General features: G+C 47.1%; 1 protein-coding gene across 1 annotated transcript in view; it reads left to right on the plus strand.

The window, feature by feature from the left end:
* The window catches only part of MEIOB (meiosis specific with OB-fold), a 43,043-nt gene extending 37,080 nt beyond the window's left edge, over nt 1–5,963 (plus strand). The window contains exons 8-14 of the mRNA XM_073361371.1: nt 553–605; nt 707–802; nt 2,273–2,374; nt 3,031–3,184; nt 3,613–3,796; nt 4,760–4,846; nt 5,799–5,963. Of these exons, the coding sequence (XP_073217472.1) occupies nt 553–605; nt 707–802; nt 2,273–2,374; nt 3,031–3,184; nt 3,613–3,796; nt 4,760–4,846; nt 5,799–5,927 (805 nt within the window). The 3' untranslated portion in view covers nt 5,928–5,963. The remainder of the gene's footprint in view (nt 1–552; nt 606–706; nt 803–2,272; nt 2,375–3,030; nt 3,185–3,612; nt 3,797–4,759; nt 4,847–5,798) is intronic.
* Nucleotides 5,964–12,818: the final 6,855 nt, after the last annotated feature.

Raw genomic sequence — 12,818 nt, forward strand, 5'->3', positions numbered from 1 at the left:
TGCAGTGCATTCCCTCCACAAACCAAACAGTTAAAAAGGGAATATAAAAGATGATAAAAGACTAAAGCAGAGTTAATAATGGGAATAATGCTAATAATAAAGCAGAGTTAGGGTAAAATGGGATTAAAATGAAAACAAGCACTTAGAGATAACATAGGAAAGTTTTGTAGTTCCTTGGTGGGCTACATTTTCAAAATGTGCCCATAATTGTGTTTGCATAACCATTTGGGTGTACAGGTGATATAATTTGTACACCCAAAAGCATTTGTGCTTGTGCACATGGCATACAAATACAGGTTGTATAAACCCAGTAGTTTGCATATACAAATAATGGTATGCACACAGAAGTGTTCATGTACAATTAAAGGCTGGATTGGGGTCATTCTGACCATTTTAACCTATAATTAGATCTTTGTTTAATATTTTGGGGAAGGATGAGGGGAATTAATGCTCCTTAATGGCATAAAGGCTTACACCTACTATTTTTCATGTTTTGTCACCCATGTTCCCAATGCTTTCGCTATTAAATAAACAGAGATTTTTTTTATTTAGTTGGGATAATGAATCTATCCAGCTTGCACAAAGTTGGATGCCACGAGAAACAGGTATCCCTTTTCTATGTTTTTGTGAAAGATTTCTGCTGCTGTTTTTTATCTTTAGTGTGATACTCATTTAAAATAACAAAGAATTATGTTTTTGTGCACAGTAATATTTGCATCAGAGCTGAGAATAAATTTTGACAAATTTAGGAACTGCATGACTGCAACTGTTATATCAAAAACCATTTTTACAACTAATCCAGGTAAGAGATTTTTAAAGCCCACATATTGTAGATAAATACTTCAAGTGAAAGTGTTAACTTTTTGGTTCAAATTTAGCTTGCATGAGAATTTAAAACAAATTTTGAAGGTTTAGCTGAAGAAAAATGTCACCACATACAATCGCTAATTTCTGTCTCTCTCACCTATTGATGGTTTTTCTAGAACACCTAGTATTGTAGTATTTAGCACAACTGTCCAATCAGTAGTTAAAACTTAGCTGAGTCTCCTATTAAGCATTGTGACATGAATATTTTTTTCTTCCTTTATTGGGTACGAAATGCAAACCCAGTAAAAATAACTTTTAGGATAATAGGTAGAGTTCATGGGTCAAATTCAGCCCTCAGATTCTCACATGCATCTCTGATTTCAGTGAGCAATGAATGTGAGCATATGAGTGCAGAATTTGGCCCAGTGTATTCATAATTTATCTGTTTTCATATTACATATGAAAATTTAATTTTAACTAAGAAAAGAATGGCCTGATCTAACACTAGCTGCCCACACAGTGAGTCATCTTCACCAGTTGGAAGCATTCTCTAAGGCTTTGTATCTCCTGTAAATAACATTGCACTTGTTTTGTAAAATTAACAGTTGCATCGTTTCTGAGGGCCAGATGTTCTCATTCCATTGTGTGAGTAGGGTGGAAGGAGTGAACGTGTGAAGATCTGAGCTGAGTCAGTGTCTGTGCAGGAGAACGTCAGATCAGCAGCAGGGCTCCCAGTTAGTTCACTCGAGTCTGTGGAAGACCCTTGTGTGAACATCATATGTTGGGGACTCTAGATTTTGGGGAGTGGAGAGAGGACAAAGTCAGACAAGAGCTGCTAAACACAGTTTACTTCCTATTGAATGTGCCCCACAGTCTCTGGACATTTGGCACATATATAGATGCTTAGTTCCTTCACTGTGACAGGAACTCCATAAAGAGGTGTAGCTATGGCAGGAGAGAGAATGGCAGTACAACCTTGGAGCTGCTCCTGATGCCAGGGAAAAGTGGGGTGCCTGGATGGTGCACAGGGGAATCTCTGTTGGGCAGATCTGCGTGGAAGGGTTGGGCCTGTTTTACTTTGACTCCCTGGCCTAAGTGGTCCTCCCACTCCTCCTAGGCCTTTGTCCTTGTGTTAGTGAGATAATATGGCATTGGTACTGCAGCATTGTGCTCGTATTTTTAAGAGTATTTTTCCCCTCTTGCAGGAAGGGGCAATCAGGTGCCGAGTGAACAATAATTTCTGGTTTCTCTGCTGCACCTCCATCTACGCTTCCTTTGTGCATCCCATATATGTATTAATGGTTGGAGAATGAAAGAGAGAAGCATTGTTTTGCTCACTGCAGACTGATGTGGCCTTGCTGCTACCAGAATAAAAATAGCAATAATTTCAGAATTCAGACATTGTGCTTGTCATTTTTTGCAGGGAACATTTATTCATAGCTAATTTTTATTTTATATTTTCAAGACACACCAGAAGCGAATATTCTTTTCAACTTCATAAAAGAAAGTGCAGCAACGGGAGCTTTGGATGATATAACTGAGGCTCAGTTAAAAGAATCCATAAATTGTAAGCATTCCTCCAGATATTCCTTTGATTTAATGTAACTCGGTTGTGTAGTACTGTCATTTGCTTTTTGGGCCTGTTCCTGAAGCTTTTTTATAGCGGTAAAACTTACTGACTTCAATGGAAAATTTCACCTGTTTAAGACTTTCAGGACCTGACCATTACTGAGCTGTTTTACAAATTGTCTGACAATGTTGTGTACCTCAAATGTGGTTGGCTATGCTTACTTGCAAACAGTTTGACGGTACTATTCTTGGAAATGCACTGGCCTTGCGGCAAGAGACCTAAACGGAATAAATAAGAAAAAGAAAGGGCAAACTATTGCATATAAAATACCTATTTATTAATTTATTTAGAAAAGGAAGCTCACAATAAATTAAAACAGGACAAATTTTTATTTGAAAATGTTTTAGAGTAAAACTTATCTTCTCTGGGTTGGAGCTCTTACTTCTGAGACATTCAATAAAGAAAATACCTAACTTTTTTATATATTAATTATGAGCTTGATCCAAAACCCTTAAGGTCAATGGAAGTCTCTGTTGATTTCAAATGTGCTTTAGATCAGGCCCAATATTCCTTTTTGAACTTAATCCTTTTTTTATTATTATTATTTAGTGGTGTTTTCTTGGACATATTTAACATTTTTCTTTCAACTTTAGTGCAGACTATAGTTGACATTTATACTGTGGAGCAGTTAAAGGTAAAAGCTTTGCAGAATGAGGGAAAGCCTGAACCAGTCTATGGTATTATTTACGCTTATATTTCTACATTGAACATTGACACAGATTCATCTAAAATTATACGAAACAGGTGGTAAGCAACTGTTTATATTTTAAATTTATATAAAAAGACCTTTGCCCTCCTCTCCTTTACCCCAGCACAACTGAGATCAAACAATGTTTAGCCTAGTTTCAGGAAAGTAAAATGAAACTGCTCTGCGGGGGACGGGGGGGGGGAGGGAATCGGGTCTCGTTAGAATGGAGGGTTTCAGATGTAGTAGTTTGTCAGAGATTATTAGAGATAGGGCCTGCCCTCTCTAGCCTTTGAGGGGAGAGAGGAGAGTAAGGGCCAGTTTCACTCTATATGAGTGTAAAAGATGAAGGACTCTGGCTGGAAGGAAGAGTCCATTGGAGGGGTGGGCTTGGAGGAAGGTCAGGGGGTCTAGGGAACAATTTCAGATTGACAATAAATAACTGTATACCTGTTGTAGTTGATACTTTGTCTTTTCCTGTTCCTTGCAGTTCAGGGTGCCACTATGTGGTCAATGAAATGTCAAACACATGCACTTTCTGCAGTGACATCTCTTCAGATGCTAAGTCTGTTTTTACCAGTTTTGATTTACTAGTTGATCTTACAGATCATACAGGCACTCTACGTTCATGTTACCTCTCAGATGTTGTAGCTGAGGAAACATTAAGCTGCACGGTAAATAATAGAAATCAGTTTCCCCTGCTTGATCTGATCTAATAGTGTGAAGTTCCAGCTGTGTGAAGCAAGCCAAAAATTACTACTGTTGCTATATTATGTTTGTACTCCTTACCCAGTAGAACCTCGGAGTTACGAACACCTCAGGAAAGGTTTGTAACTGAACAAAACGTTATGATGGTTCTTTCAAACATTTATAACTGAACATTAACTTAAACAGCTTTGAAACTTTACTATGCAGAAGAAAAATGCTGTTTTCCCTTTATTTTTTAGTAGTTTACATGTAACACAGTGCTGTACTGTATTAGGTTTTTTTTTGTTTTGTTTTTTTTTAAATCTCTGCTGTCTGATTGTGTACTTCTGATTCCAAATAATGTGTGTGGTTGAATGGTCAGTTTTAGCTCTGGTTCATAACTCTGAGATTCTACTGTATAGCTACTGCACCTGTCAAAGACTAGGAACTAACAAGTGCCTAGAAAGAAGGAATCATGTTTAAATTTATTTAAGAATTTATAACGGTGCCCATTCTCTTAAAACCTTACTTTGATTAAAAGAGATTCAACAGAAAATCCCTATTTTTTCATTTTAAAAATTACACTTTCCTGGAGACATAATTGATATTTCCATTAATCTGCCTCCCTGAACACTAAGCGGTTTATTCTAGTCAATATGTGTACGTATTTATAAAACATGCATCTCTGTGATATTTGATAGCTTTACAGGTTTATTAAAATGAACAACTTATCTCTCTTTCCATCCACCAGTTGGTGGGAAGCGTTTGTTTGCTCATTTTTTTTGGTGAGGTACGATTGTTGGAACATTAGACTGAAGAAATGAGTTTTACATTTTCCTTTGAGGACATTAGGTTTGTGGTCATTCTAATATCTTCTGAAAGTGATTTTCACTCACATGTATATTTTTATGTGTTTCAGAAATAAGTGTGTTGTTTGATCATTTCAATAGGTCCATGAGTTCCTCACTCTGACAGAAGAGCAGAAGACAGCATTAAAATGGCACCTTCTTCTGGAACGAAGCAAAATTTATTTTAAAGTAAGTATGTAGTGTTTTCACTAAACAAGTAAACCAATTGTTAGTGTCAGTTAGAGAGAGGATTTTTTTAATTAAAATAAAATGATGAAAAACAGTTATAAGACAGTCACCTGGTATACTTGTTGACCGTTAAACAGTGTATGAATTTATATACAAATAATTGTTTTAATTATTACTAGAAAATAAATGTCCTCACTATTGGGTTTTGACAGCAGGATGGCTATTTCTGTAGGCCTTACTCAGGCAAAATCTGAGTGAGGCCTGCAGAATCTGGCCATTACTGACTAGGGCCCTGGTCTTGTAAAGAGTTATGCATGTGCTTAACTGTAAACATATTAGTACCATTGACTTAATTAGGACTACTCATGTGCATAAGCTCAAGCATGTGTATGTTTGTAGGATCAGGGACCAAGTTACATATTTGATTATATCGTACAGTGTCCAGGATTGCGTAAATATTACCTTTCATATTTAATTATGTAAATTAAAACGTTTTTTAAAACAACAATATGGCTTTGCCTTTGGGGAAGGGAATATGATCTAGAGTCTCTAGCTATCTTGGGAATGGCAACAGTAATACAGACCCACGCGGCCGGAGAAGTGAATTGTTAAAACATTTTCTGCTTTGATGCAACATTCCTGATTTTTTTTAAATCATACACTTTACTGTGCACTGTACAGTACTCCCTTTTTTATAAAATCGCCTCTTATAGAGCTACTGTAATCTGGCTTCAAACTTTTCTTTAACATTCCTTAAACACAACTCTTTATAACATATACCCCTCCTTAGCCCACGCAGTCTCTGGTTCCCATAAAACGGAAGCATTTATCTTTGACATTCATAGGCATATAAGCAAGATGCTTCATTTAGCCGTGAGATATTGTATATAACTTTGAAAACAAGAAGTTTTGAAATGTTTTGCAGAAAAAATACAATTCTTTATTTTTACAGTTGGTTTTGTCACCCAGTTTGAGAACCGGATTGAGAGTGAACTTGCTTTCATGCAAACTAGCAGATCCTGTAGAGGCTAGTCAGAGCTTGTCAGGAAAAGGAAGAAAACAACATTGTTTGGCTTTTTAACAGCTGGAAGGATCTAAAAAGGTTGTACTGCGTTGAAACGACATTATTATAAAAAAAGATGTTTGAATCAATACTTGTATTTTGTTAAATGTATTTAGATTGGTAAAAGAGAAACAGGTTTACTACTGAACTTTACAAATGGGCCTATATCATCTTGATATTTCTGTTTTATATTATTCTACTTAAAAAAGCTGATTTAGGGGTCATTTTAGGAAAAATCTGTCTGCCATCTAGATGCACTTTCTGTTGAATTAAGCCCCTTAAGTAGAGAGGGAAACCATTTTCATTCAGTTTATAATACATTTTGAAAAATGCTCAAAGGAATAATAAACAGTTGTTTAATCTAAGCTGCAAACATGTTTTTATTACAATATACCCCATAGGAAAGAAATTCTAAAACCATAATTCTTGATTTATTGCAGTAGATATGATCTGTGATCTTGTATAGCATGGGAGAGTAGTGATCACAATGCAGTAAAAACAGAATTCTGTCTAGCCAAAAATGATCTTCTGTGACTGATGGCCCACTGAAGTTCTGTTTTTTCTAGCCAAAGAGGATAATCACTCCTTTTTGGGAAAAATCCCTGTAATTCTAAACTATAAAACACAATAGACCAGTGGTTCTCAACTAGGGGTACATATAGAGGTCTTCCAGGGGGTACATGAACTCATCTAGATATTTGCCTAGTTTTATAATAGTCTACATAAAAAGCACTAGCGAAGTCAGTACAAACAAATTTCATACGATGACTTGTTTATACTGCTCTATAGACTATACACTGAAGTGTAAGGACAATATTTATATTCCAATTGATTTATTTTATAATTACATGGTGTGACAAAGTTCCTGCTCTGCCTTGGTGGGTCTTGCGCTTATTGGCAGATTTGCTCACCTTGGAGCTTCACAGCAGCCCTCAGCTTGGCTGTTTTTCTGAATTCACAGTCCAGGTCGACGACTCCTGTGTCTGACCAGGAGTTGGGAGGTTTGCGGGGGAACCCAGGCCCGCCCTCTCCTCCGGGTTCCAGCCCAGGGCCCTGTGGAATGCAGCTATCTAGTGTGCCTCCTGGAACAGCTGTGCGAAAGCTACAACTCCCTGGGCTACTTCCCCATGGCCTCCTCCCAACACCTTCTTTATCCTCACCACAGGACCTTCCTCCTGGTGTCTGATAATGCTTGTACACCTCAGTCCTCCAACAGTCCACACTCTCAGCTCCTCGTGCCTCTTGCTCCCAGCTCCTCGCACGCACCACAAACTGAAGTGAGCTCCTTTTTAAAACCCAGGTGCCCTGATTAGCCTGCCTTAATTGATTCTAGCAGCTTCTTGATTGGCTGCAGGGGTTCTAATCAGCCTGTCTTAATTGTCTCCAGAAGGTTCCTGATAGTTCTGGAACCTTCCTTGTTACCTTACCCAGGGAAAAGGGACCTACTTAACCTGGGGCTAATATATCTGCCTTCTATTACTCTCCTATAGCCATCTGGCCCAACCCTTTCACAATATATAATTTTCTCTCTGTAGGAGGGTTTGGTCATTACCAGAGGAGAAGAGATGTTATATAACCAAAATTGTGTTCAACGGTAAAAGGCAATTTAAAATCATAATAAAATTTCAGCTGCTGTGGCAAAAAACCTTCCTTGTTACCTTACCCAGGGAAAAGGGATCTACTTAACCTGGGGCTAATATATCTGCCTTCTATTACTCTCCTATAGCCATCTGGCCCAACCCTTTCACAATATATAATTTTCTCTCTGTAGGAGGGTTTGGTCATTACCAGAGGAGAAGAGATGTTATATAACCAAAATTGTGTTCAACGGTAAAAGGCAATTTAAAATCATAATAAAATTTCAGCTGCTGTGGCAAAAAACCTTCCTTGTTACCTTACCCAGGGAAAAGGGACCTACTTAGCCTGCTCTCCTGCTGCTACACTCTGGCCTGGGCTTTCCTTGCTTTTTGTCCCTGCTTTCGGCTTCCCCCCCGACCAGGCCAGATGCTCTCCCCCCTTTCTTTTCTTTTTGTTGTTTTTTCTTTCTTTCTCTGCTGTTGCTAGAGTGCTGGCTGGCTGCCGGCTGGCTGTTAGCCCCCCCCAGCCCGCCCTCGGACGCTGCTGCCGCTCCAGCTGAACCCCTCCTCCCCCGAGAGAGGGGGGGCCTGCCGGCCCGCTTCCCCAGAGCCGGGGAGTGGAAGGACCCAGCCCCCAGACCCAGCTGCTTGCTGTTTGTCTGCGGACCCGTCTCCGGTCAAGAGGACTCTTACCACTTGCTCTGGCATTTCTGGAATGCAAAAAAGAAAGCTCGGAACAGACAGAGAAAAAGCCGTCCACCGGAGGAACACCACCCGGGGAATCTACAAATCTCCGTGGAGGGGGCCTAAGACTGAGTAACTTTCGAACTGTGCTCTCGTGTGTGGGGAGGCCTTGACTGTGTCTTAACTGTGTTTGTAGGGACACAGGGGGTGTGGCACGGAGCTGCCCCCCGATCCATCTGTGTCCTCCCAACCCCCACACTACGATCTTCACCCCCTCCCCCACTCTACCATCTTTGCTGGCTGTCTAACATCTGCCTCTGGAATCAGCTGTTCGCCCTGATTCCACTGCGTGGGCCAGAAGCACCAGCCAACCAAACAGGACTCTCTGGACAAGCATACGGTGGTTCATGTGCCCCCCTCCCCGAATTGTCCACCCCACAGCTTGTCCTTTTCTACCTGACCCCAACTCCTGTTAATCACCTGCCACCGCCCCCACTGGGGCATTGGCAATGGAGGGCACCGGGGTGACCTCCGCCGCTGCCATGCCCATCGCCTCCCCAGACTCTAGGGAAGCCCCCCCAGCTGGCGGGAAAGACCAGGGCAAGAAGAAGGGGAAGGGCCCCGCTAAAACCACTGGGCCCTCCATGGCAGGGGCCACCCCCTCTGCTGCGGCCCCGCCACCGAACACGGCGTCCTCCCCCGCTGCCCCCTCCACCAGCTCTGCGGATGTCCCTCCCTCAGCCCCCAGGATGTATGCCCAGGTGGCGGCAGCCCCCCCGCCTGCCGCCTCGTCATCTCTCCCACCCACTGCCTCCGCCACTATCAATAGCGGCAGGGGCCCCTTTCCCACCATGACAAGGAAGCACGGTGTCCGATGCCTTCTGGTGCCCGCCTCGCCCCACATGGAGACCTACGTGCGGGCGTTGGCGAGGGTGGTGGGGCCCTCGGCCATTGTGGCGGCCTCCAAAATGTAAGGGAAGGTCGTTTTCTTAGCATCGGAGGCTGCTGCCCAGGAAGCGGTGGAAAGGGGCCTGGCAGTGGGGGGGGGGGGGGTGTTTGTCTCCCTAGAGCCGCTAGAGGACCTGAAGAGAAAAGGAGGACTTGTGGCACCTTAGAGACTAACCAATTTATTTGAGCATGAGCGTCCGCCTGGTCCTGACCTCTGTCCCTCCTTTTCTCCCCAATGCTGCCCTGCTACCCACCCTTTCAACCCTGGGGAAACCTGTTTCTGTTATCAGCCCTCTCCTGTTGGGCTGCAAGGACCCCACCCTCCGTCACAATTTTTCCTTCCGCCGGCAAGTGCAACTTTTACTGCCATTGGTGGCGCATGACGGAGTGGCGCTCGAAGGGCCCTTCCTAGTCCCCCACCAGGGGGCCCGTTACTGGGTGTACTTTTCCACGGGGTAAGCCCGGTGCTACCTCTGCCGGGCGGCGGGGCATGTCCAGAGGGACTGCCCCTTAGCCTGGCAAGGAGGGGCACCTGGGATACCCAAGACCCGGCAGGACATCGGCTCTGTCACTGCCGACACCCTGGCCGCCCGGTACCCAAACCCGCCTCCCCTCCTCTTCGGACCACCGCTACTCCTGCTCAGGCCCAAGGGGCACCTCCCCTACAACGCCCAGACGAGCGGGAGAGCCCCGCCCTCGCTGCTGACAATCTAGCGGGGCCTATGGAGGAGGGTGTGGCAGAGATACCACCAGGCATGGGAGAGAGCCTGCCCCAGGGAGAATCCTCCCTCCCTTATGCTGCCCCACCGTTCCCCTCCCAAGTCCCTGAGCCATCGCCTTTACCCCCTGCCACGACCCCTGCTAACCAGCCCCCAGATGATGTCATGGAGGGCTGGGCCATAGTCCAGGGGAAGCGAGGCAAGCGGAAGGCTCGAGCTCCGCCTCATCCACCCGAGGTGGAGGCCCCCTGGAAGACCAGGAAGGGGGGCACCGATGCCGAACCTTCCACTTTGCCCACGAGTGCGTCCCATCCACCAGCGTCAGCCCAGAAAGACGTGGCAGCACCAGAGGGTAGTGTCTCCCCTCCACGGGAGACCCTCCCCTATGAGACACCTCGAGGAAGCCCCTTCTGTCCTGACGCTACCCGAAGCCCCCGTGAATCCTGAGGCAACCGTCGTGGCGGGTGCCGGCGAGGAGAACTCCGGGGCAGCAGAAAGTGTCCTCTCCTCCATGTTCAAGGAGATCGAGGCCTTAGATCTGACCCGTCGCCCAGGGGGAGGACGACCTCTTGCCAGCAAATCTTGATCTGGGCGACCTCACTCCACCCCTCTTTTCCCCATGCTCCCTCCCCTTAATTGCTGCTTCCGCTCCCACCTCGAAGGAGCCCCTGGACTCCTCCACTGACCCAGCTGCTGATGGCACCCCACTGATGACCACCAAGCCTGCTCAGGTGACAGCCGGCACCACGCGGCCGGGACACGAGTCACCAGGGGCACCCCCCGTTGGTGTGGAGCAATCGACTTCCTTCCCGTGTGGGGGCCCTATAGAAGACAATCCACCTCCTGATGCTGTGGCCGCTAAATCCACCACAGAGCGCGCACCCAGTGTCACTGAGAGCTCCCGCCCCACCCCCTTAACCCTTGAGCCTGATCGGGAGGCGCCACCATCCAGCTGCCTGCCTCCTGAAACCCAGAACCTCGCCTCTGCCCCTGCCCCTGCCCCTATCCAGTTTACCTCCTGCAATGTCATTGCCGCCCCCGGGGCTGTTTCCTTCCCTTTCCCAACTGATGACCCCCCAGGGAGCGGCCTTTGTGTTCTCCTGCCCTGACCCATTAGGAGCTGCTATTTTCCCTCCACCGCCCCCTCTCGCCCCAGAGCTTGAGGCGGGCCTAGAAGCTCCAGCCCATCAGGCACCCTGTCGGGGGTCCGCACCCTGCTTGTCCGTTTTAGTGGACTACAGGGCTGCACCAAGGGCCCCGCCGGGGAACAACCGGGAAACCGTAACCCCACCCCCCCATGAGCTGCGAGGAGAGCTGCGGAAGTTTTTAGAGGATGTCCGTGGCTCCCGCAAAAAGGTACAACTTGCACTCCAGCGATGGGGGGACTTTTCTCAAATCCTCCGGGCCACAAGGGCACTCATGGGGGAAGGTAAAGGGACAGGGAAGCAGGATGCTGTGGCCTACTGGCGGGTCCGCATCTTCTGTGAACAATTACTCACCTACGAGATGGGTCACGGACTGCTGCGTGGCCCGCTGGGAGATGCGAGCATCCCTGCCAGTGAGGATCCCCCCCAACCCCTCCCCATGACACCTCTCACCATCGCAACGTTGAACTCCCGGGGTTGTAGGATGGCTCTCCGCAGGTCCCAGGTGCTCTCCTTCCTTCAGGAGGGAGGGTACTCTGTGGTTTTCCTGCAGGAGACCCATACGGACCCAACCGCCAAAGACAGTTGACGGCTGGAGTGGGGGAACAGGGTCTACTTTAGCCATGCCATGGTTCGACAGGCTGGAGTGGTGACCTTGTTCTCCCCTGACCTATGGCCTGAGGTGCTAGGGGTCGCAGAGGCCGTGCCGGGTCGCCTGCTGCATCTCCAGGTCCGTATGGAGAAGCTCATGGTTAACCTCGTTAACGTCTATGCCCCGACATCAGGCCCGTAGCGGCTGCAATTCTACCACTGGGTGTCCGCCTTCCTCGGCACCTTAGATTCTCACGAGTGCCTGGTCCTGGGAGGGGATTTTAATACCACCCTCAAGGAACAGGACCGCTCGGGGACCGAGCAGAGCCCGGCCGCCGCCGACACCCTCCGGGAGATAGTCGAACATCACTCCCTAGTGGACATCTGGCGTGACCACCACCCGGATGACACTTCCACATTCACCTTTGTCCGGGTGGAAGCCCATCGGTCGAGCCACTCCCGATTGGACCGCATTTATTTATCATGTTTCCATCTCTCACGAGCTCACTCCTCCAGCATTCGGCTGGCCCCATTTTCTGACCGTCATCTAGCCACTGTGACAGCCTCCCTCTATGCAGAGAGGCCGGGGCCGGCCTACTGGCATTTTAACAACAGCCTGTTGGAGGATGAGGGCTTCGTGACGTCCTTCCGGGAATTCTGGCTGGCCTGGCGAGGGCAGCGGCATGCCTTTCCCTTGGCGCAGCGATGGTGGGACCTGGGGAAGGTGCGTGCCAGGCTTTTCTGCCGCGACTACACCCGGGGCACCGGCCGATGGAGAAATGCGGCGATAGAGCAGTTGGACCGGGAGGTCTTAGAGCTGGAGAGGTGTCTGGCCGCCATCCCCGAGGACCTGCTCCTCTGCGGAGCGTGCCAGGAGAAGCAGGAGGAGCTCCGGGCCCTCGAGGACCATCGGGCCCGGGGTACCTTTGTTCGATCCCACATCTGCCTCCTTCGGGAGATGGATCACGCCTCCCGCTTCTTCTATGCCCTGGAGAAAACGAGGGGGCCAAGAAACACGTCACCTGCCTCCTGGCAGAAGATGGCACCCCCCTCACGGAACCAGTGGAGATGTGCGGGAGGGCCCGAGCCTTCTACTCAAGTCTTTTCTCCCCGGATCCGACCGACCCTGGCCTTTGCAGAGTGCTCTGGGAGGAGCTCCCTAAGGTCAGCGCGAGCGACCGAGACCGGCTAGAATTGCCTCTCACTCTGGCCGAGTTCTCGGAAGCCCTCCATCGTATGCCCACT

The sequence above is a fragment of the Lepidochelys kempii genome, chromosome 10, assembly GCF_965140265.1.
Source record: "Lepidochelys kempii isolate rLepKem1 chromosome 10, rLepKem1.hap2, whole genome shotgun sequence".
NCBI classification, from domain to species: Eukaryota; Metazoa; Chordata; order Testudines; family Cheloniidae; genus Lepidochelys; species Lepidochelys kempii.